The 25,482-nt window shown below is 44.4% G+C and overlaps 1 protein-coding gene across 1 annotated transcript in view; it reads right to left on the bottom strand.

The window, feature by feature from the left end:
* Positions 1-22,804, bottom strand: part of ITIH5 (inter-alpha-trypsin inhibitor heavy chain 5) — a 76,878-nt gene extending 54,074 nt beyond the window's left edge. Inside the window, exons 1-3 of the mRNA XM_041766269.1 lie at positions 22,590-22,804; positions 13,146-13,190; positions 75-238 (exon numbers count right to left, since the gene is read on the bottom strand). Coding sequence (XP_041622203.1) covers positions 75-238; positions 13,146-13,190; positions 22,590-22,679 — 299 coding nt within the window. The 5' untranslated portion in view covers positions 22,680-22,804. The remainder of the gene's footprint in view (positions 1-74; positions 239-13,145; positions 13,191-22,589) is intronic.
* Positions 22,805-25,482: the final 2,678 nt, after the last annotated feature.

Here is a 25,482-nt window from a genome sequence, read left to right as displayed (position 1 = left end):
ATCCTCTCAGGCTCGCCCTGGCTACCCCACACAGACATCTTCATTCCAGGGTCTCTGACCAGAGTGTCGCTTACATAGTGAAGTTGGTGATGAAAGCTGCGGCTGGAATCTGCATCTGGAACTCAATTTCCTGGTCCTCGGAAGCTCTATTCAGCAGCCTACAGGAGACTGTGGTGAAGGCGTAACGAGAAATGATGGTGGACTTCACCGAAAATTCTGTCATCAAGGGTTTGGTTTTCTGTTGGAATGAAAACACGTGCTACTTTCCGCAACCTGTGAAAATGGGAATCAACCATTCTGGGGTAGGTGTGAGTCTGTTTCCCACAGAGAAATAATCTTCAATTTGGGAGCCCTTAGCATGGGAGCCCTTTCTGCTTTCTTTGTCTTGTCCTGACTTTCCACTTACCACTCTCTCTACTCATAAAACAACTGTGGTTGGGCAATCAGTTGGTGAGACAGAAGCACATTTTTCAACCTAACGAACGCAGTGAAGATTGCCCATTTGGCAGAGAACACACACCGCTTAAGTAGTTTAATGAAGTACTGGGATTTTAGAAGTGAAGTATGTAATTCTTTCCTGTGATAAACTTTTAGATCATATTTACAGGATCCTGAATTGATGAAAACATCAGAGCATACCTAAAGAAACTCTCATATTTTCAAATTACATTCAATATCCCCTTAGAGACTGGATTCTGAGGTTTTCCCACCATCACTACGGTCACACAACTGTAAAGTAGGAATCAATACCGAGCTCAAGACAGTATGTGGGGCATTAGAATCCAGAAAAAGGAAAGTCTATTTTCATTAAATTTATCTCCAAAGCCTCTGATAAGAGCAATCACTACATGGAGTAGATTTAAAAGCTGGGGAACACCTGGGTGGCTCAGCGGTTGAGCGTCTGCCTTGGCTCAGAGCATGATCCCAGGGTCCTGAGATCAAGTCCTGCATCGGACTCCCCACAGGGAGCCTGCTTCTCCCTCTGCCTGTGTCTCTGTCTCTGTCTCTGTCTCTCTCTCTCGATAAATAAAATCTTTTAAAAAATAAAATAAAATCTTAAAAAAAAAGATTTAAAAGCTGGTTAAAACTTTTCAGTGTATGTATTTCTAGCTTTCTAGTGCTCCATCCCATGACAGCTGGCAGCAGAAGCTTAAAGAAGGAAGGAAGCATTAAGAAGGAAAGTCAGCACAGTGGTTCTTTAACTCCAAGAACTGGCTGAACTACTTTACAGGCTGGGAATGAATGTTCGTGCCCCCCTCTCCCTGCAACAAACTCATGCAGTAAAGCCCTAACCCCCAATGTGATGGCACTTGGGCGTGGGGCCCTTGGAGGTGAGTAGGGTTAGATGAGGTACAAGGGCCGTCGTGATGGGGTCAGTGCCCCATAAGAGGAGACACAAGAGAGCTTGCTCTTGCTCCCCATGCATACATGGAGGAAAGGCCATGTGGATGAGAATGTGGTCATCCACAAGCATATTTAAATGTTTGAGTCAAATCTTGACTTTTACTGCAAACCACCAAAAGCTAGACAAAAGTCAGCACCAGAATATGAATCCTGCCAGATACTGATCTTGTACAGCCCAGCTACCAGAACGAGGAAATTAATTTCTGTTGTTTAATACCAGTCTACAGTATTTTGTTATGGTGGCCCAAAGAGACCAAGACAAGGCATTATCTCATTAGAGACTTGGGCACACATACAATGTAGGTGTTTTTTACTCCATTTCATACATGAGAAGGAGTCAAGCTTGCAAGTTTACATATAGGCCCATCAGCATCAATGGAGAGGGGGACTTAAATTCAATCCCACCTGCTCCAGAGTCCACACTCACCATCATGATGGTAGGCTCCCTCTGTGGATATGTCTTTCTATCTCTGTGTACTCAAACCCGCATGCTCTCCAGCATGCAGCAGGCTCTCAATAAATGCTGAATGGAACCAGGTTACTCTGCTGGATTTGACTTTCCTCTACTGGCATTGTCCTACCCAGTGCATGTTTATTTTGACCTTCATCTGCTCTCTAGATTTCTTTCCAGCCCTAAGCTGGTTTTCAAAATAAATATAAGATGATGACCTGTTGATATCAAGGCATACTGCTCCTGTGACATCCAGAGGGAATCTTAACCCATTTCAAGAGAGTTTCACAATGCATTGTTCTACTTAGACATATTTAAATGTTTGCGTCAAATCTTCTCTTTCACAGCCAACCACCAAAAGCTGGACAGATACCTTATAGGATATGTTAGAGAGGTAGGACTGAGCCTCCTTCAGCACAAAGCACATCTGAGAACATGCACAAATAGTTGCAAGATGGAGAGCTGCGTGGAGCAGAGTCCACATGGGCAAGACCAGAAGGGGAGAGTGCCAGGATCATTCATCTTTGTGGCTGAACTTCTGGTCTTGGTGACTCAAAAGGATAGAAACAAATGGCAACAGGTTCAGGAAGAATGTCAAGAGAATGTGTATCTTTCTTGGAAAGTTGGGAAAAGATAAGCATATAGGTTCAGTGAAGTGATGATGAAGAAGAAAACAAATCCAAACATATTTGAAAGATTTTTCACCTGCAAGAGGAAAAGAAGTTCTCCAATTTGGTCTGAGAAGGAATTACGTCAAAGCAGTGGTTCTCAAGTCAGGGCCCAGGACTAGCAACATTAGCATCACCTGGAAACTTATTAATAATGCAGAATTTCAAAATCCATTCCAAACTTGCAGAATTAGAAACACAGGGAATGGGGCCAGAAATCCTGATGCTCAAGTCCAAGAACCACTGTTTTGAAGTAACACAAGGAGGTGGTCCTCTTTATATTTCTTCGTCTCTAAGTTAAAAGGGCTTGAAAAAATAGGTCCATGTCTGAGATTCAAGACTCTAAGGCAAAACTGAAAGTAAGGAATAAAACTGAGTTTTAGGAAACTATTTTGGAATTTAGAAATACTTGATTGTAAATAGTCTCCATGAAAATCTTTCCTCCTTTGGACAATATCCATCTCTCCAGAAGTGACCTGGATTAAAAAGAGATTCTAGATGTGGTTTAGCCAAACGCTTCTGTTAAATGATCTTGTTAAAAATATATACTACATTTCAGGGCACTTGGGTGGCTCAGCTGGTTAAGCATCTGAGTCTTGATTTCCACTCAGGTCATAATCTCAAGTTTGTAGGATTGAGCTCTGCATCAGGCTCTGTTGAGGGTGGAACCTGCTTAAGATTCTCTCTCCCTCTGCCCCTCCCCCCACTTGCACATGCGCTCACACTCTCTCACTCTAAAATAAATAAATCTTTAAAAATATATATATATTTATATACACATACACACACATATAGCAAATTTCAGTAAAGACAATGGGAGTAGACTGGGGAAAGTGGTAATGATAATGGTCTTAAGAGCACAATAAGCTGTTGGTTTTTTTTAACTAAAATTTGTATCTCCTCATCTTTCCAAAATGGAACCCTAAAATAAAGCATAAATGGAGATGCAGTGTTTTACTTTCACTTACGTTTCCCTGGAAATAGATTTTCTTCCTAAATTATCTATGTTTCGACATATTCCTTTATCTCCAATGTCTTCATGTTCTTACATATGTGAATTTGTGAAGGGTCTAAGATACCATTGCTCACAACTCTGAGTTCTATAGATGCATTGGGTAAAAAGGAGCCCATGCTAAAAAAAAAAAAAAAAAGGAAGGAAGATCCTATGAACTCAGAAAATTTTAACTCTCAATCTCCACTTTATTTAAAATGTAAACCAGTGTTTTAAAAAGTATCAAGTAACATACGCATATGGTGAAAACTTCAAATTATGCCCAAAATAAAAAGAAACACAGTGGTATCCCTCCTGCCCTGGATCTACAGTTCTGTTCCCCCGAGGCAGCAGTTAAATGAACAGTTTTTGGTCTGTCCTTCCCTAAGTATATGTTGTATTGATTTGCTTTAATTTCACCTAACGATACAGTGTGTTCCTCTTTCTGTATCTGTGCGTCTTCCAAGTATCCAATGCTGCTGCGTAACAAACCACTCTAAAACTTCGTGGTTTAGCAACAGCAATCATGGCACTTTCTCTTGTGGTTTCTGTGGGCAGGAATTCTAGAAAGGCTTGGCTTGGCCAGGGGGAGCCAGTCAGGAGGTGACTGGCCCCGGAGCTGGCCGGTATCTCTATCTCATGTTGCCCCAGGGCCCTTCCATCTGCTCCTTCCACAAGGTCAAGTTCAGGCTGACTCATAGCATGGGCCTCACACATTGGTCAGACTGATGATGTGGAAGCCAGAGACTTCGCGAGACATCTAGGTGGAAGCTCTATCTGTTTTTATGCCCTAACCTTGGAAGTCACCGAGCATCACTCCACCCTACTCTACCGGGCACAAGAATCGCCAAAGGACATGCAATTCCAAAGGCAGAGGGTCCAGATCCTGTCTTACAGGAGGAGTATCAAAGTGCCACTATCTTCGAAAAATGCTATCTGCCACCATACAAATTGATCCCTCTCATCCTTCTTTTAGTAGCCACTCATATTTTCTTTTCACAGACACACTATATTTTATTTAACCAGTCCCCTCTTGTGCACCAACCCTTTAGAATTATTTTTCATGATTGTCTGAAACTCCCTTCAGATGCCCCTGTCCTCTGATTCACCTACACCAAGGGGTTAGGGGAAAAGCCACAAGACTGTGTAAATAAAGTTTTATGGGAACACAAATTCATTTACATCCATTCATCTGCATACTGTCTGTGGCGACTTTCACACTACAACATAGGGCAGCTGAGTAGCTTTGTAATCGTGCCAGACTCCGACAGCCTCGCAAAGCCTAAACTATTTGCCATCTACCCACTTAAGTAAAAGTTTGCTGATCCCTGGGGTTTGTACTATTTAAGGAAATAAAGCCCTGAGATTGGTCATTTACATACCTTTACTAATTGGTGTGTTTTAGGAAGAAATCTCAGATTATATAGATCATGGGGAATTTTTATCTGACTTGCACAATCTTTTAAAATTTTTCATTTGACAACATTTAAAAATCGGAAAGTTGACATAAACATCCATAATGCCATTTCTCTTGGAACAGACAATGGGAGCAACTCTGCATGTACATTCCCATGTGGCCATAGCTGCTGGCATTAATGGTGCTGCTGCTTTAGATCAGACCCAAATCCTACACTCCTAGCTCCCCACGCTTACCAATCTCAACCGTCTCATGGACACTGAGAGTGAGCAGCCATTTGCACTGTGCTTGTACTAAAATTTTTCTTATTCCAACTCTATTCTACTCATTGACGTCCTCTGTTTTACCAGATTTTACATGGCCACAGTCTGTACACCTAGGCTTAGTACACCATTATTCACAGTAGCCAAAGTGTGGAAGCAACCCAAGTGTCTGTTGACAGATGGAAGGATAAACAAAAGGTGGTTTATACATATAATGGAATATGACTCAAAAAAAAAAGGAAGGAAACTCTAATGCACGCTACAGCATGGATGAATTTTTTTAAAAGATTTGTTTATTTTAAAAAGAGAGAGTGCACTCAAGCAGGGAAAGAGGCAGAGAGAGAGGGAATCTCAAGCAGACTCCATGCTGAGCATGGAGACCAACTCAGGGTTCAATCCCATGACCCTGAGATCATGACCTGAGCTGAAACTGAGTCAGATGCTTAACCAGCTGAGCCACCCAGGGCCCCCAATGTGGATGAATTTTGAAGACTTCATGCTAGGTAAAATAAATCAGTCACAATAGGACAAATACTGTGTGGTTCCACTTATATGAAACACCTTGAATAATCAAATTCATTGAGACAGAAAGGGGAACAGTGGTCGCCAGGGGCTGGGAGGAGGGGGCATGGGGAGTTAGTGTTTAACGGGTACAGAGTTTCAGTTTTGCAAATAAAGAGAGCTCTAGAGATAGATGTGATGTCTGTAGGACAGTGTGAATGTACTGAAGACCACCAAACTGTATACTTTGCAGTGGTTTATAATAGGTAACTCTTAGGTTATGTGTATTTTGATAACAAAAAAATGAAAAAAATTTTGATGGCCACAGATTCTTTGCTTTTCTTGTCATTGACAGGTGAAGTATAATTCATTTATTTTTGAATCTGAGCCACAGGGACTTGCTTCATCTACAGAACACACTGGAAGTGGGGATTCTGAGTGGTCCAGTCAGTTGAGCGCCCAACTCTTAGTTTCAGCTCAGGTCATGATCTCAGGGTCATGAGATCGAGCCCTGCGTCAGGCTCCCTGCTCAGCATGGAGTCTGCTTAAGTTTCTCTCTCCCTCAGCACCCCGCCTCCCCTCTCAAATAAATAAACAATCTTTTTTTAAGATTTTACTTATTTATTTGAGAGAGAGAGAGAGAATGTGGAGATGGGTAGAGGGAGAAGCAGACTCCCCGATGACCAGGGAGCACAACGTAGGGCTCCATCCCAGGAACCTGAGATCATGACCTGAGCTGAAGGCAGCTGTTTAACTGACTGAGCCACCCAGGAGCCCCTCAAATAAATAAATCTTTTTTTTTTTTAAGTGATGATCTGGGACTCTAAGGCCAGGTCACAAAGAAGCCTCAGCTCTTGTGCTCAGGTGTCTCCCAACACTCTCCTGGAGGCCTTGAGTCACCACATTAGACTGAGCCTCTTGTGCTGGGCTGGCCATGTGTAGGACCACAGTCGACAGAACCAGCTGAGCCTGGCTGCAGCCATGCCTGTCAAGGAGCCCAGCACACGACAGAACTATAGTGAACCCTCCAGATCAGCTCGTCTGCCAATCAAGTGACTATACGGACATCCTGTGGCCAGAAGAATCACTGGGCTGAGCCCTGCCTAAATCCCTGCCTCACAGGTGCTTTAATAAAATGGTTGTTGCATTCGTTAAGCTACTGGGTTTGGGGAAGACTTTTACAGAGCAATAGAAACTGAAACACCTCATCTCTATGCATTTTATGGAGCAATAGAAACAGAAACACCAAACTCTAAGCTACTGGGTTGGGGGAAGATTTTTATAGAGCAATAGAAACTGAAACACATCATCTCTATGCATTTTGTTTTGTGAACTTCTACACATTAGAAATACCCCAGGAATCTCCCTGGAGGAAGTCACAAAGTTACAAAGTCATAAAGATAAATTATAAAGAATAAGAGTCTAACCCCCTGCTTTCCCAGCCTAGGCCACAGCGGTTTACTTCCTCGGGTCCCACAGGCAGGAGGCCATCCCTCCAGTGCCAGAACCTGGAGCCCTCACTTCCAATCCCACCTCTTTCATGAAAGGAGCTCAGAGGCAGCCCTGCAGCTCAGCAGTTCGAGGCTTTTCCATGTGATCACTGTCAGCTAGCCAGTAAAATACAGCCCTACAAACATACACTAAATATCATTCGGTCTTTGTGGCGGACTCACAAGTGACCGGGGTGCCTCACTTTCCACCATCACACCGTAAACATTCGACACACAGGACATCAAGCCCAAGCCACTCCACGCTGCTTTCATGTTCCAGCATTTTCCAAAAGTTCTATTTTTTTTTCAAAAACGTTTTTATCAACCTCCAGCTTGCCTCTTTCACGCAAAAGTAGAATATTAATTTGGAAAAGAACCTAGTAAGTTCCTAGCTGAGAGACACAAAGTGCAAAGCTGCAGGCCATTCCCAATGCAATCGAGCTCCTTCCGTAGATAATCCTTGCCCATCACTGTTCTGACAATAATTTGAAATTGTCTTCACTTGGTACACTTGAGACTGCTTGTGATGTCATGCTGATTTGTCCTTCTTCATGAGATCCTTGTCAGTTATCCTTTCATTAAACTTAAAATGTGCAATTAGGAGACGCCTGACAAAACCGTAAGTTGAACTATGATGGGATTTTTTGGTTTCAGAGGGGGGGTTTTTTGGCCTCACATTAAGATTACGGATATTGTAGAAATTTTCCACACTATTACATCAAAAATAGGACACATAGTTTATGAGCCCAAGAGACAGATTGAGAAAAGTTTCAAGAAACTATTTTAGTTTTATTGCTCCTGCCCAGTTACTATTTCCCACGGGAGCCCCCACTGCTACTTAGGCCTGGTGGCCCTTGCCCTGCCGGACAGCACCCTTAGTCCCCAACCTACTAAAACCACTCATGCGCATATCTACCTCCACCCCCTGGATGCTCATCCCTTCCCCCAACCCTACTAGACTGTATACATGGGCAGAACAGGGACCAGAACTTATTCATCTCATTTTTTTTACCCATAGTTGTCAACATAGAGCAAAACTCAGAAACATTTATAAAATGGAATTGTCGAACAATTTAATTGTTGAACAATTAAAGAAGAATATCTATCCCTTCACTAAAAGAAATGGTAATTAACTCAAATTTATTAACCACTACTATAGATTAAATTCCATGGAAGAACTATTACACATGGATCCTTCTCTTAAGGCACCTATGATCACATTTGGAAGAAAGCATTAAAAAAAAAACCATAAAGCAACATAGGAAGATATATAGGGATACACATATACACTCATTGCCTGGAAGACCTTCCAGAGCTCAGAAGAAGGAGAAATCAGTGAGGTCTGTAACAGTAAGAAAAGGTTTTAAAAATAGATGTGGAATTTGTATACGGTGAAGGAAGAAGAACAAAAAGAACATTCTAAAAACACAAAAGGCACAGAAGCAGGGATGAGCCTTAGCACATTCCTGGAACAAAAAATCGAGGAGTTTAATTAGAAAGGGGGTTACGGTGTGAGAAGAATCCCGGACAGGTACATAAGACTGTCAGGAAACCCTGATGCCCATAGCCAAGCGCAGAACTTGGAGCAGCAGAGGCTTGTAAAAATTTGTCATAGAAGGAAGGATATAAAAGAGGTGCTTCAATTTTTTTTTCCCAATGCACCGTTCTTAAAAATCCAACATGCTCTCCGTATTTATATTTAACTCATTATTTCATGGGAGGATGTCAACTGGAAAATAGGAGGCAAAAATCAAGTCTTCCTGTGACAAAACAGCTGCTTCATTATTTCTCCTACAAAAGCTAAACAGATGGAAAAGCAGTTTGAGGCAGGGAGTGTCTTAATTAGCTGCTCAGGGGACCAAAGCCTTCTGTGTGACTCATGTGAGTCACTTAAAATCAAGCCACCCAGAGGATGTCCTGAATTACCCAAGATGCCATCTGGAAATGTAACTGAGCAATGTTTGCAATGGCATCGGCCAGAACCAGGTCTCTTCCAGAAGATTAACCTTTTATTGTTTTATTCTGGTCTAACATTTCTCTAGTGACCATTAGAAGAAATAACTTTGGAGACGGGAGAGGACCTTAGACATCATGTAACTCCTCATCGCCTCACATGATAAAGGAGAAGACTGGCCACCTGGCAGTTGGTGGACTTTGGGTCCAAGGATGTTGACTATACCTTCATGTCTTTCCCTTTTGAGAAAAAAACAACCCAGCCCATGTCATTGTTACATGACACCCCCACCTGGTGAAACAATTTTGCTCCTCTGTAGACTGAGCGTGACATCAGCTCTGGATTGCCTATTTGTGATAATAACATTCTTTATTTAAAAAATGATGTTTATTTATTCATGAGAGAGAGAGGCAGAAGGAGAAGCAAGTTCTGTGCAAGGAGCCCGATGTGGGACTCAATCCCAGGTCTCCAGGATCACACCCCGGGCTGAAGACAGTGCTAAAGCGCTGGGCCACCTGGGCTGCCCTGATAATGATATTCTACTGAGCAACGTTTCATTGCGTTATAGGGGAGGAAACATAAAACGCAAGTATCCCTTTACGTAGAGGGAAAAACCTTACTCTGTACACCTCCTAACAAAAGATAAACCAGATGGCTGGAGGCAGAACAAAGGAGACAGACACTAACAGTAACTAACCTTCAGTGAGGTAACGATGCCCAGCACCATGCTGGTTGACTATATCTGCTGTGTTCTTGAGGCTCTGGCATTTGGGACCTTGCTCCTGGAGAGACTGTCCCCCCAGGGCAAGCTGATTCCCAGAGACAGCTAACTACTCCTGCATGAGCACACCTTTGATACACAACCCACCAGTCCAAAGCCCACACTCCCAGCCACCTCCTTTGTTGAGCTCACACCAAGCCAATATTCCTTTTTCCCCAAGTCACCCCAGGGCTGGATCCCAGACAACCAGAGACCCCCACGGTGCCTCCTGTTTTAGGGAATCTGCGAGTACAATCATCTTCCTTCATGATGATCACTTCCAGATCTCCATGTCTTACCATGTCTGCTTAAAACAAACCCCAAGTGCAAGTTTTAGAATACCTGCTATGAAGAAAATGCCAAGACATGGTCTTGCCACCAAGAGGTTAAGTGACGAGAGTGAAAACCAGGCCACTATTTGTTAAGGGCCAGGGATACTCAGATACAAGATACCCTTGCTTTTTAAAATATAAATTTTCTTTGCATGAGTGTTGCCAAAGAGCATCATAAAAAGGGTATCCAATCAATTCAAAAGAAAATCAAGCAAATCCCTATGGTTCATGAGCTGGCAGTGATAAGAGACTAACAGCTGTTGCCATCCACATTCTATTCATTAGAGAACATTCAGAGACGTTCACATTGGTGCAGACAGCTAGAGCATAAAATAGAAGACTCATAGGATAAACTGAGGCCACAGAGGCAGGCCTCAGTCAGACCACACAGACCCTTACATGTCCTTGGAGTATATTCTATAGGTAACGTGGACTCACCAAAGACATTTTCCAAAGAGAATGATGCATCAGGTCTACTGCCGGAAAGATCATTCTAGTACCCATTGGATGTATAAATAAAGTTCATGTTAAAAAGACAGAACGCATGGAAAAGTAAGACTTTTTAAAGTTCTTGGAAATTTCCAAGAAAATCTAAGTGATTAAATAAACATTCTAAGCCTAAGGATCAAAAAAATCTTTGAAACCAAAAACGACAACTCAAAGGCTATGAAGAAAAGATGAACTTATTTATTACTGGGTAACTTAAAAACCTCTACATGGAAAACCTACCACAAGCAATGTTAGTCAACAAATGACACATTTGGGGAGGAGTTCTTCCAATTCAGGAGACAGAGCAGCTCTAGATCTCTAACATACTGGCCACTGAGGGATAAAAAAAAAACACAATGGAAAGTCGGGTACAGGACACATGAGCACACACACGCACAAACAATTCACAGAAGAACCACTCTAAGCAGCCAATAAATGTTATTTTTTAAAAAGTATAAATTCATTAGTAGTCAGGCAAATCTTCCTATTGAAAAGGTAGCCCACAGAATAAAAAACACCCACGTAATAGAATAAATAATTTTTTTTTTAAAGTTTTGCAGCATTTTTTACAGGGGCCATAAAACTGGAGACAACTTGAAAGCTCATCCACTGCAGAATGCCTAATACATTATGGTGTGCCAACGACCAACGACCTGGAATATTTTTCACCATCTAAAGGAATGGATACAGTTAGGCCAAGTGAAATATTGTTGCTCAAAAATAGTAAGAAATGGAAAAAGAGACCTGTACTTGAGAAGGCGGGGCGTGTGTTAAGAGCACACACAGAACGTAAACCGAAAAAAAAAAAAAAGAGCACACACAGAAGCCAGCTGTGGGACCCCAACCCCTCTCTACCCCGCTTTCAAATTCAAGTTCTAGGGAAGACAGGGTCTTTGGTCCATCTGGTTCACTGCTGTATTTCGATGCCTACACTGGGGCAGCGTAGAGAGTGAGCATTCAAAAAAAATACCAGTTGGCATGAATGCATGCATGAGCGAATGACGGCATGCACCGGTCTTGCTGGGAGGCTATTCTCCATGAGTCTCTGATGTTTCCGCCCGTTTTCCAAGCCAAGGCACCAGCTACCTTTGTTCTGAACTGTCTCTTCAAGGATGTTTGGAGAATGGCTCTGGCCACGTGAGGCGGCGTCTCCCTCCAGAGCAAAGGGGAAGTTGGTTTAATATTTAGAACAGTAAAGATGATGTGGCTCTCCAGGGACAAAGGTCAGGCAGGCTTAGTGCTCATAAAAGGGTCAGGTTCCCTACGTGCAGAGCTCCCCTCGGGTGTCGGTGTCATCGGGGCCTCTCTGGGTGACCACATGGGAACGGATCGGGGCCCAGGAACCGGGCAAACGCGGACGCTTGGGCACTGCCATTCTGGGAGCAATAATTGCCCTCTGTCCCTGACCCGGAAGCCTCCTGTTTTCTGCTGGCATCCACGCAAAGGCAACGAACTCACTTCTTGGCTGGGTTGTGGGGGGAAATCCAGGATCTTCGCGATTTTTGACATGCTCACATTCATGCATGTCTGTCTGTGATTATGTGAACATGTGATGAATGATGAAGAGATTGACAAGGGTGGGAATATCAGAAGGAAGAAGGGGGAAGCCAAGCAGAGAAAAACAAGAATCCGACATCACAGCCCAACTGCGGCTAGAATCGAGAGGCCCTGGAGGGATGCCCACCCCCAGAGCCCGAAGGCATGTCCCCACATTCTGAAATGTCCCTGCCTACACGCTGGTAACAGAGAACCGAGGTCGGTTCGAATAAACTCTTCGAGTTCGAGAACATGCGCAAGTTCCAATCTGCTAGTTGCCCAGAGGCAAGGAGAGCCTTGCTCAGCTCCACAACCTGCAGCTCTATCTACCAAGGTCCAGCTTTTGCTTGCTTTGGGGTGGTTCATTTTATTACAAAGCCTCTGCTTCTTGTGTAAGAATGCCATAGAAAGTAGAGGTTGAGTTGAGTTTTTACATTTTTTTTAAAGATTTTATCTATTTATTCATTTATTCATTATTCTATTTATTCATGACACAGAGAGAGAGGCAGAGACACAGGCAGAGGGAGAAGCAGGCTCCCTGCGGGGAGCCCGATGCGGGACTCGATCCCAGGACCCCAGGATCACGCCCTGAGCCGAAGGCAGATGCTCAACCACTGAGCCACCCGGCGTCCCTTTAATATTTTTTCTTAAAGGCTTTGAAACTCCATCCTCTGTCCTTAGAGCCCTACTGAAATAAGCAAGCCTCTTTCCAGAAAGAAAGTCCACTTCAAGAAAGCCTTATAAAAACTACATTGTTTAATGTCAACATTCTTCTACAAGCAACTTTACAAGCTTTGGAGGAGCTGCAAGCACAGCCAGGGCCTGGTTCAAAATACTCGGAAGATTGAGGGCGGAAGAGACCCTGCAGGGGCACCAGGGACATACATACCAGCCTTTGCAACAGTCGGACCTGCCTTGGCACCCTGAGTCCAACCTGTAAGAAGAAGAGAGTCATGAAATAACAATTGTGAGCTCATTCTGAAATGAATTTCATTGGGGGGGGGGTGTTAATTATCGATTCAGAGTCACAGATTTGGATCCTGAAAAAACACCCATCCTGAAAAGGAGATTGGACCTTTGATTAAGGAGCTGCCAAGCTAGAGCCAGGATCCATCCCTCTCAGTGTTGGTTGACTGCTTCCCCCCACACACACACCCGGAGGGCACCACCCCATCACCTGCATGCTCTTCTGTCTCTTTGAGGACCATGAAGTGACAAGAACAAAGAATTCATTAGAATATCTGTACTCCCATTTTATTTTATTTCCAGCTTGAAAAGAAGCTCTTTGCTATTGCGTCTATCACCAGGAGTAAATGGATTCAGTTCTACTCTGATGGGCTCAATTATTCAACTCAAAACTTCAGGAAACTCTGCAAGCAAAACTGAACTCACTGTGAATTTTTTCACTGCGTTTTTTTCTGGCTGTTTTAACTATACTCTCCCACATGTGGAGGAGGGGCATGGGACGGTGATAAAATCCTCATTTTAAAAAAAAAAAAAACTGTATTAATGAATCAGCCACTTCTGGAGTAATTTAAAAGTCCTAGCTGGTGGTTGAACATTATTCACAGCAAATCATTGTTTAAAGAAAGTGTTAAACTGCTATTGCTGTGAGTAATAAGTCATCCTTTCTGGAGGGTGATGTGATCACGTAGATCAAAAACTTGAAAAATATGTCTGGACTTTATATATCTCTTTTTTCTAACAGCTCTATGATGTGTAATTTATAAATAACATAAATGATTCACTTAAAGTGCACACCTCAGTGTTTTTTAGCATATTCATAGAGTTGAGCACCCATCACCACTGTTAATTTAGAACATTTTTATTACATCAGAAACCCTGCACCTCTTACCTACCTGTCACCTCCCAACCACTAATCTACTTTGACCCTGTGGATTTACCTATTCTGGACATTTCGTAGGAATGGAATCATAAAAGATACAGTCTTTTATGACTAGCCATTTTTACTGAACATAATCTTTTCTTTATATATATTTTTTTATTTACATTCAATTTGCCAACATATAGTGTAACACCCAGTGCTCATCCCATCAAGTGCCCCCCCTCAGAGCTCATCACCCAGTCACTCCATCTCCCTATCCTCCTCCCTTTCCATGACCCTTTGTGTGTTCCCCAGAGTTAGGGGTCTCCTCATGGTTTGCCTCCCTCTCTAATTTTTCCCCACTCAGTTTCCTTCCTTTCCCTTATGGTCCCTAACATAATCGTTTCAAAGTCATCCCTGCTATAGCATTTATCAGTACTTCACTCATTTTCATGTCTAAATAATATTCCACTGTATGGATTCCCCAAATTTTTTTTATCCATTCACAGGTGATGTCCAGGTTGTTTCCAGTTTTTGGCTATTTTGAATAACATGAAACATATATAAACATTCCCATGCAATCTTTATGTTGGACATAGCTACCCAGGAGTGGAATGCCTGGGTCATATGGTGAATTTAAGGTTGACTTTTTAAGAAAGTCTCAAACTATTTTCCGAAGTGGCTGAAACATTCTTCCATTCCCATCAGTATGCATATCTTCTAATTTAAGAAATTCTACTTACAGAAAATTAGCATAAAAGAAAAAAATAAGAAAACTCTTTGCAACATTTAAAACAGCTGTTAATAATTAGCAATTGCCTAAAATTAAAAGAAGTGTGGTTCAGTATATTATTTTTTAAAAGTGGTTCTTTAAAAAAGGGGAAAAAAGTGGTTCAGTATATTATTAAAAAAACGAAGTGTGGTTCAGTATATCATTCAGTATATTATGATGCAGGGATTCATTAACACAGCTATAGAAAATAATGATGTATGGGATGCCTGGGCGGTTGAGTGTCCAACTCTTGGTTTCGGCTCAGGTCATGATTTCATGGTAGTGAGATTGAGCCCTGAAACAGGCTCCCCACTCAGCCAAGAGTCTGCTTGGGATTCTCTCTCTCTCTCCCTTTCCTTCTGTCCCTCCTGCTTATGCTTGCACTCGCTTGCTCTCAAATAAACAAATCTTTTAAAAAGGAAAAGAAAAGGAAAGGAAAAAAGAAAAGAACGATGTGTATCTATATTTATTGGCATCAATAAACATTCATTTTACTGGACTTCAGTGCTGTTCACCAAATATTTCTCTAGCTGTCTGCCAGAAGTATTGCATTTTCTGGACCCATTGCAGGAAGGCAGGGACATGCAACCAGCTCCAGCCAACAAGTTAGGAATGTAAGTAGTACTTTTCACTTCTAGGTCAAGTGATTTAGTTACAGATGTACAATCCTCCAGAACTGCTCTTTTTCTTTCTGGTACAGTAATTAGCAGTGTTTGAAATGGTAGCTGCTCATCAAGCTCAACTTCCCAAGTGACCACCACCAACCCAAGACGGACAAGTTGTACAAGCAAGAAATAAATGTTTGGAATTTAAGATGCTGAGTTTTTAAGACATTGTTACCACAGAATAACCTAGCCCATCCTGATTAATAGATCGATGACCCATTTTAAGTGATTAAATCTGGTAACAAAATGTTATATTTAACATGATCTAATTTTTGTAAGTTTGAGTGTTGATATGTGTAGAATGGGCACCAAAGTGCCAACGGCTGCTGCCTTTGGGTGACTGAATTCTTTTTCTTTAAACTTTCCTGTACTATCTCAGTTTTTCACAAATTAACATTTTACTTCCATAACAGAAACAAAACAGTAAAGATGTTTCCATTTGGAAAACTCCAGTCATAACAGTAACTGTCTTCATCCCTATCCTCCCTTAATCTCCCCCTGGGGGGGAAAAAAATATATATATATATATATATATATTTTTGTAAATGATCGTTATAAGCCACTACAGAGCCTCCTATTCTATAGAACATGGAATAGGAGAAATAGTACAGGATTTAGGTTGACACTCACCACCCTGAGTCCAAATGAGGACCAAACAATTAGTAGGATGATACTGGTTTGTCTTTCTTAAATGAGGTGTTACATCTGAGGCATTGTCCAAGGAAAGCCATCATAAACGTTCTGGGCAAGGTCTTCACCAGTTCTGCCGGTTCGTGTCAGGCCTTTCCCTTCCTCGAATTGTGGAATAGGCTGGGGACTGCTTAGCATAGCGATGGTCAGAAGGAAAGCCCAACCTCTCTCAGGTATTCTGATCTGTAATTGATCTAAAGTATTCTCTTTGAAGTTTCCTCCTCTGGAAAATAGGTTTTCCAAGAAAACAAACAAGCCTTAAGGAGAATAAGAGAAGTTGGTTTTTCATTTTTGAGATTTCTATCTGATGTCTCAGGGGATCGCCATGGCAGTGTTTCAGTCCAAGTTCAAACGAGACTGAACTAGAATCAGAGCTTCCCGGTACAGACAGACTCCTGGTGCCAGCTGAGACTGGAACTGGAAACGACATCAAGGTCGTCATCCTTGTTTTTAGTTAGGAATTCTTGATCCCTTTTATTGTTTGAGTGTTTCCCCATGCCTCATAAGAATCTGGGAATGGGGTTTAAGGACAGATATGTAACCCACTTTGGCTCACTGTCAAGGACTGCCATTGAGTAGTAATCTCAAGAGCTTGGGGGCTCTAAATCATAGACATAAGAGATGGTTCAAGTAAGATTCTTTACCCCTACTGAGCTGAGCTTATTTCTCCAGCATCAGAATGAAAGATGTCCAGGCTACAATATTTATTGAGAAACACAAGCCATGAGAAACATTAAGCCATGATCCTTGCCATCAAGGACCATACGACACAACTCGAAAGAAAGAAACATGAAAACTTAATAGGGTAGTTTTTGTAAGTTACAAAGGAAATGGAAAAAAGTAGAGTTCGGTATGCCCCAGAGTGACCATGAGATGTTTTATGTTTGGAAGAATGGTTCAACCAGTCGTGTGGGCATTTGCTGGAGTGGGATGAAAGGGCAGGAGAAACTGATGGGGCATCAGGTTCCATACAGCAACTACACTGAGAAATAGTTTCAGAGATCTACCACCACCTCCCCGATGCGTAGGAACAAAGCAGTGCTCACCACCAGGAGGTAGAGGTTGGGTGATGATTTCCTTTGCACAAAGAATGCAGCCATAACACTGTCAGGGCTTTGGAGTCTGGAATCCGCCATCTACATGATGTTAGTCCAGCTACAGATAAAGATAGCAGGCACTGCTTATATATTCATAATTTGAGTAATAGACTGTACTTTCCCCCAAGATTTATCACAGTGTTGGATCACGACTAGAAGAGAAGAGAAATACCCTTAGAGCCTTCCAAAAAAGTCCATAAATGGAAAAGAGCATGAAAGAGAGGAAAACAGTGAGACCTAATTCTAACCAGGGTGAAAGATGCTCAGAATACACAGAACACAGACGCTCTCTCTGGGCATGGATGCTTTGATGACCCAGGTTGCCTGAACAGAGATGTCTGAGTTCCCTAACAGGTCCAGGGGATGCTGCCTTTGGGCCAACCTCAGCCACACCCACAGCAAGGGACAGAAGTGGTGAGTTCCTGCAGGGCTCTGTACTGAGAACCTACCTACCAGTCGGCTCCTATCCCCATCTCCTGAGGGTTTTGTGATCCTGAAACCAAGATTCACGAACTCAGGAGTCAGTGCCTCACAGATCTGTTAGAGCACCTGACACATAACCAAGGGCCACCAATTGGAAAGGCAGTGGAGTCGCCATCTGTCACCTCGGTAACTCGACATGCCTCGCACAAAAGTTTCATTCCTCTGGAGTAATGTTGCTGCAGGATGTTCAGCTAATAACCATTGGTAATTCAGGGCACCCATAACCTCAGCCCTGAAGAAGAAACTTCACTTCTGAGCTACAATACCAAACAATTTCCAGGTAGGTCTTAAAAAAAAAAATGGCCTTAAGCAAGTCACTATTTCTTTTTTCACCTGTGAAAAACAAGGGAATTGGACTTTGCCTGTAGGAAAATAAGGAGGAAATTCTGGAAACAAGCTGAAAAAAAGCTTGGGTCTCCATCCCATGGCCCCAACTTCCTAAATGGAGCCAGCCAGCTGCTCCTTGGCTACAGAGAGCTAGCCGGGGTCTCTGACGGGACCCCCAACAGCACGGGAGGCAAGGCTGCTTTCAGTGCAGCATCCAAGGTTTAGGGAAGACTGCTGGTTAGGAAAATGAAGTCACATAAACTCATGCACCTGGTTCTCAATACGCCCCTCTCCACCCTCCCCCTTCCACTCAATGAAACAAGAGATGGCTGGTTTGGGAGTGAGTACATCTCTGGACTCTCTCCCAAAGAACCCTCCTTCCCCTTCAGTTCGATGACTCCTTTTTAACAATCACACGCATGTGCATAAAGGAGACAGTACTGAGTGGTCCCAAGCTCCCAAAATCTTTTACTGACCTCACTTTTTAAAGACTTAAGAACAAAAACAAAAACTAAAGAATGCTGTCTTGATGCTTGATTTGCATTTCCAAATGCAAATGGTTTGGTTCTGAGGGACAGATTTTAAAAAACTAAAACTCCAGAAATTCTCAATTCAGGGGATCAGAAATGTCTCCCCACCATCGACCTGGTACCACAAGCATATCCTGAACACTGTCCATATGCCAGGAGCCAGAAATAAAAATTAAAAAAATTAAAATCACATTGAAACAAATTCTATCATGTTATAAATAGGAAAGTGGCTTGGTCTCTGGAGGAGTCCTTGAAAGCCTGACTCAGGTTCTAATTCAGGCTCCGCATGTATCACTTGGGCCTATCACTTCCCCTGGGTGGACTTCCGTGGTTCTCCTGGAAAGTGAGCAGCACACTGAGGCTTTCCTTGTAGTGGTGGGCAGAGATTTAGCCAGGCTGTCCATAAACAACAAAAATAACTAATACCACTTTAATGCTCACTGAATGCATGTACTCTGTGTGAATTAACCCACTGAATCCTCAAAGCCACCGTAAGAGCAGAAGTGGGTTTATTATTTTATTGTTATTATTATTATTTAGAAGCTAATAACACATAAGCTTCAAGATCCCTCGCTGGTACAGTCCCTCAACCACAGGTGATGTCTGGGGTGGTTGCCAGCCTGTAAAACCACGGCATTTGTTGTGATTAATTTATCATCCTAAATAAATGTTTACTTTGGCACCTAATTTTTGTGGCCATAATTTGATACTCTGTTCTTTCAAGAGGCTCTACCAATTATGTAAACTTTACTTGCCTCTAAAGAACCTATCCACTCCTGCCAATGAGAGTAATGATTCTATCTTGCAGATGATAAAACTGAAAGACCCAGAGAGGTTAAGTCACCTGCCGAAGTACACACAGCCGGTTGGTGCTGGGATGCACAACTGAACCCAGGCAGCTTGGCTCCGGTTGGAGTGCTCTTCACCATCTCCTTTATTGTATCTTCTTATTTTTACATGGAGCCACTAGCAAATTCTCTGGGACATTAGGAACACTCAATACTAATCAGTGGCTCGGGCAGCCTGGGTGGCTCGGCGGTTTAGCGCTGCCTGTAGCCCAGGGCATGATCCTGGAGACCTGGGATCGATTCCCACGTCAGGCTCCCTGCATGGAGTCTGCTTCTCCCTCTGCCTGTGTCTCTGCCTCTGTCTCTCTCTCTCTCTCTCTCTTGATTAAATAAATAAAACCCTTAAAAAAAAATTAGTGGCTAGCGTTATTTTGTAAATTAAAAACTGCTTTTGTGGTAACAGGAATACAGCCCTATCCTGATTTAAGGAAAACTATATCAATTTGAAATTTAAGAAACAGGTAAATCTGTAACAGGCTGCTTTTATATGAGTCTGCCTTTGGAATATTAATTTCCTGAAAGATTCTTTTAAAGTGATATTATTCTACGTGTGGTCGATGGATCATCTGTATCAGAATCACCTAGGCCCCGCCCCAATCCTTGTAGATCTAAACTGATGGGAGTGGGCGCTCAGGAAGCTCTGTATTTAATGAGCCCTCTGAGGGTCCTCTTCATACCGAAGTTTGGAGACCATTGCTGAGAGCAGTCCCTCACTCTGGGCGATACTGTTCACAAATGGAGGGAGGACCAGAGGGGAGAAAGGAATTTGAATTTCAGGTGTTATTAGGAATATTGCCAACTGAAGGTAGGCAGCAAATAACAACTGCAGTGCAAGCTAACAGGCAGGTTTCGTGTATGTTAGAATTTACATAAAACTGACATATTCATTTACATTTATAAATTGAGTTTACACATCATTTTGAAGACCATAATTATAGAGAATAAGCACCAGCTATGTGCTACACGTAGCCAGGTACTGATCTACGTTTCAATCTTCAGAATCCTTTTAATTAAGTGATTTCACCATCCCCATTCTAGAGATGAGTAAACAGAGACTCACAGGCAATAAGTAACTCTCCAGGGAGGGCAGAGCCAGGATATGGACCAGAGAAGTCTGGTTCTGGAGAATCCTACATCTCTCTCTCTCTCTCTCTCTCTCTCTCTCTCTCTCACACACACACACACACACACACACACAGGTGGTTGTTTTGAAGGTTTTTTTTTTTTTAATAGAGACAAAAAGGTAAAATTTGCTGATTTTCATAGAACTTCATGTCTTACAAATTTTTGTCTCAGTCACTTTCAAGATGAATAAATAGTGCTGTGTTTTGAAGGCAGCATGAAATTGCTAAAATGGGCCAAACCTATGTTACTCTATGCAGGAAAAGTTTAGAATGTTAAGCCTACTTGCACTGGCAGATGTTGGAGCTTTAATCCCTCCTCCTAGCTCATAAACAGAATCCTTGTTTCAGTTCCTCCCACACTTTCCTCTCTCCACTCCCCCCCTCAAAAAAAAAAAAAAAACTTTCAAGTTCTTTATCCCAAATTCCTTCCCTCTGGGCTATACAGCAGCCCAGGCCGGACAGCAAGAGGTAACTGGAAGTGCTGACCCTGAATCGAGCACTTTAGGCGTATTAACTACTCAATCCTTAACACCCTATTATTTCCCCCACTTTACAGAATTGGAAATTGAGGCCCTGGAGAACTTTCCCAGCATCACAGAGCTGGCAATTGACAGACCCAGCTGCCTGACACCAAGCGCATGCCCTCAACCACTTACTAACACGTCTACTGTTTCTCGAGCGCCCACTGCAAAGGGCAAAGTCAAGACAAGTCTTTCTTTCTGGATACAAAGCCTGTGCCCTCCCCCAACCCCAGCCTCTCAGGCCCCTGGAACGTGGACTGCTTAGTCCTCCTGACGACCCTCCAAGAGAATGGCCATTTCTTTCAAGGTACAGAAAACATATCCACTGCAGAGTCAACAAGAGAGTAACCATCTTCCAGATTTCTCTTCGAACCGAGATGCTGGAAAAGGGGAGGAGAAGTATGACTACGTATCTCTTGTTCCCATCACAGGAAACACGCTTTAAGCTAAACGATCTTAAAATAATTTTAAGGGGATCCCTGGGTGGTGCAGCGGTTTAGCGCCTGCCTTTGGCCCAGGGTGAGATCCTGGAGACCCGGTATTGAATCCCACATTGGGCTCCTGGTGCATGGAGACTGCTTCTCCCTCTGCCTATGTCTCTGCCTCTGTCTCTCTCTCTATCATAAGTAAATTTTAAAAAATTAAAAATAAAATAATTTTAATGATAACGTGTGTAAGCAGCACCAGGGGATGCTGATAAGCACTGCCCACTTTCATTGGGACACGGCCATTTCTCCCTATAAGGTCTTCACCTTGATATTTGCATCAGTTCGGCTTATATTTTTCAAAAAGCTTTTCCGTTCCTCAGACATGGCATTGAGACTTCATACCTGCAGGGTTTATCCTACCTGAGAGGTTACACCTTTCAAAACACGAAATCTGCGCAGATGCACAGAACATGAACTGTGGTAAGTGAGCTCTTGGTTGGTGGTCGAGCCCGGCCATCAGGCCACCTCCCAGCTGCTGCCCCACTGATGAGAACCTGATGGGAAAGTCGGGTTCCCCTGGCTTTCAGATGGAGACAGTGGAGGAGAGTTTGCAACTTCTAGATGGTGCTTTTTCCTCTGATCACCTGGGCCACCCCCTACATGCATCTTAAAGAAGAAACGTTGGCATTAACTTGGGGCTCTCTCCCAAGAAGGAACGCCACCAACAGGAGCCAGGATTTGGTTCTGCAGGGCTTTCCAGTCCCAGACACATTCTGCAGGCCAGTGACATCCATTCTCTCGCCCAGAGGGACCAACGGATGGGGAGGCTCGTGAGCAGCCGCTGGGGGGACCGAGAGGGCAACGGGGGACGATGCGACAGGAGGGGGGTGGTCCCTGCCTTCTGGCGTCCGGGAGCCCTCCAAGGCCGTCGGTCCTACAGCCACGCGCCCGCCCGGGGAAGGCGGCCGGGAGGGGTGGCAGCCCGCGCCCGGGCCGTCTCGGGGTCCTCCCGCCTCTACTTACTCGCTCCGAAGTGTCATCCCGGGGCCGCGCCTCTCGCGTTGACGCCGCGCACAGCGGCAGCCCCAAGCACAGCCCCAGCAGCAGGAGCATGGCGGGGCCGGAGCGCGCGGCGGCACCGGGGCCCGGCGGGACGCGCGCAGGGGACAGCTCCGGGCTCCCGGCTCCGCGCTCCGCGGCCGCGCTCGGCCCCGCCCCCCGGGCCCGGCCCCGCCCGCCCCCGCCCGCCGGCCACGCCCCTCCTCCTCAGGCCCCGCCCCTCCGCCCGCCGGCCACGCCCCCGGCTTCCAGCCCCGCCCTGGCCCCGCCGGCCCCGCCCCCTCCTCCTCAGGCCCCGCCCCTCTGCCCGCCGGCCACGCCCCCGGCTTCCAGCCCCGCCCTGGCCCCGCCGGCCCCGCCCCCGCCGGCCCCGCCCCCTCTTCAGCAGGCCCCGCCCCGCCGGCCCTGCCTCCGCCCCCGGCTTCCAGCCCCGCCCCCCGCGCCGACCCGGGTCACATTCGGGTCCCCACAGCCCCCGGGGTCGGCCCGCCCTTCAGCTCCGCCCTTCAGATCCGTCCCCTCCGTCGCCTTCTGCTGCCACCTTCAGGGCTGGGGACACCCGCCACCCGACCCCCAAATCTCTCTCCTGCGAGGTGTGAAATGCTTCTTCCCCCAGCAGCTCGAATTCCCCTGGCAGGAGGATGCGCGAGTAGGAGCCTGACCCCCAGGACCCTGCTCGCCCTCCCTCACCTGCTCTGCACCCCCGGCCCCCGCCGGCGGTGTCTACAGCCGCATCCCTCACCTTGTATCCACCCTCACCTGTATACCCACCCCGCCCGCTGTGTCTACCTCGGCATCCCTCACCTTGTATCCCACCCTCACCGTGTATCCACCCTCACCTGTATATCCCACCCCGCCGGCGGTGTCTACAGCCGCATCCCTCACCTTGTATCCACCCTCACCTGTATACCCACCCCGCCCGCTGTGTCTACCGCCGCATCCCTCACCTTGTATCCACCCTCACCTGTATACCCACCCCGCCCGCTGTGTCTACCTCGGCATCCCTCACCTGCTATCTGTACCATCCACCACCACTCCCCACCTGCTAGCATAAAGCCAACATGAGACCTTCTTACCTCTGCCCAGAGAGCAGCACATGCCTCTTGGCATCCTGCATTGATGCTTAGAAGCCAAATTAAGCAAAGCTAATTACTAGTCCAATGCAGAAAGTACTAGTAATGTGTCCCCTTTTATACAGTTCGGGCAGAAAACAAGGGGCTAGCCCTGGCACCATGTAGTGGTATTTCTAAGGTTTGGGTTATTAATCATGAAAATGACTATCACTGCGTATGTTAGTTACAAACTATTGGTGATCCTTCTGTTCTGCAGTAAGAAGAATTGTTATCCTCCAGCCCTCCACACCCTGGGAGCTCCAGCTTCCACACACCTCCAGTTTTTACACCCTGGGCACCATCTTTTTATCTGCTAGACACACGATGTAGCTAGAGCTGTGCCTTTGTTTCACTTTCAAAAGACAATCACTTCAAAGACACTTTGTCTCTATAAAAACTGCATCTAAGTCCATGAGCTGAATGATAGGGAGAGACTGGCCACAACCTCGATGGCCAAGGGCAGAGAAACGGCTCGCTCAAAGAATGGAACATCCGTCCTATGGAATATTATGCAGCCACTAAATAATAATCATGAGGTCTGTGGAAACGTGAAAAAATGTTTATCGTGTAATCTGGAGGGGAATATACCAGAATACACACCCATATCAACAGTATGCTTGTAACTAGGTAAAAATGCATACACATGGACATAAGAACTAGGAAAAATGTAAAAAATGAAGAGTGGGTGGTTAGTGTATGGTGATATGTCTTCTTAAAACATTTTATTTACCCTTATGGACATGCTGTTTGTTCAACCAAGACATTGAGAGAAGGGGGGAAACATGATGCCATTTAAAATAAAAGGAAGACGAGATTGGGAATATTCCTCAGCCATTAGAAATGACAAATACCCACCATTTGCTTCGACATGGATGGAACTGGAGGGTATTATGCTGAGTGCAGTAAGTCGAGAAGGACAAACATTTTATGGTCTCATTCATATGGGGAATATATAAATTAGTGAAAGGGAATAAAGGGAAAGGAGAGAAAGTGAGTGAAAATATCAGTTAGGGTGACAAAACATGAGAGACACCTAACTCTGGAAAACAAACAAGGGGTAGTGGAAAGGGAGGGGGGCGGGGTTTGGGGTGACTGGGTGATGGGCACTGAGGGGAGCACTTGGTGGGATGAGCACTGAGTGTTATGATATATGGTGGCAAATTGAACTCCAATTTACATTTTTTTTAATTTTAACAAAGAGAGTTCAAAGAGAGAAAAGCAAATAAATAGAAGGCTGCACAGGCTCAAAAAAAAAATAATAAAATGAAAGGAAGAAAATTGTTGTCATTAGCACTTAATCGTTTCCGCCCCTAACCACTCACACGCTGAAATGCACAAAACCAACAAGAAGCAACAGTAGCGGGTCCAGCGAGGTTTTACCACAAAAACCACCAGTAAAGGAGAACTCTGAAGAGGGCCAAAGGATTTTTATCTGTAGTTCCTTGACATAATCTAACCAAGAGGTTGGTTAGGTTAACTAAGGAGGACAGTCCCCAGCCTCCTGGAATCAAAACTTGACTATTTCCCCACCACCACCCCCCCGAAAGAAAAATATCTACTTGAGAACTGAAAGTTGAATTGGAACAAAGCCAGGTTTTGAAATGGGACAGCAGTGACTTATTTCCATCCTCCAACAGAACTTTGTCTCCCCTTCCTACCACTCCCCTCCCCATCTCAACACTCTTTTGGGCCTTGTAGCTGCTCTTTTTCCCAAATCCATCCCCACTGGTTTCTGCAGAGGTCCA

This window comes from Vulpes lagopus, chromosome 8, assembly GCF_018345385.1.
Source record: "Vulpes lagopus strain Blue_001 chromosome 8, ASM1834538v1, whole genome shotgun sequence".
Classification (NCBI taxonomy): Eukaryota; Metazoa; Chordata; class Mammalia; order Carnivora; family Canidae; genus Vulpes; species Vulpes lagopus.
The sequence above is the reverse complement of the archived record's forward strand: the minus strand, read 5'-3'. Positions and strand labels throughout refer to the sequence as shown.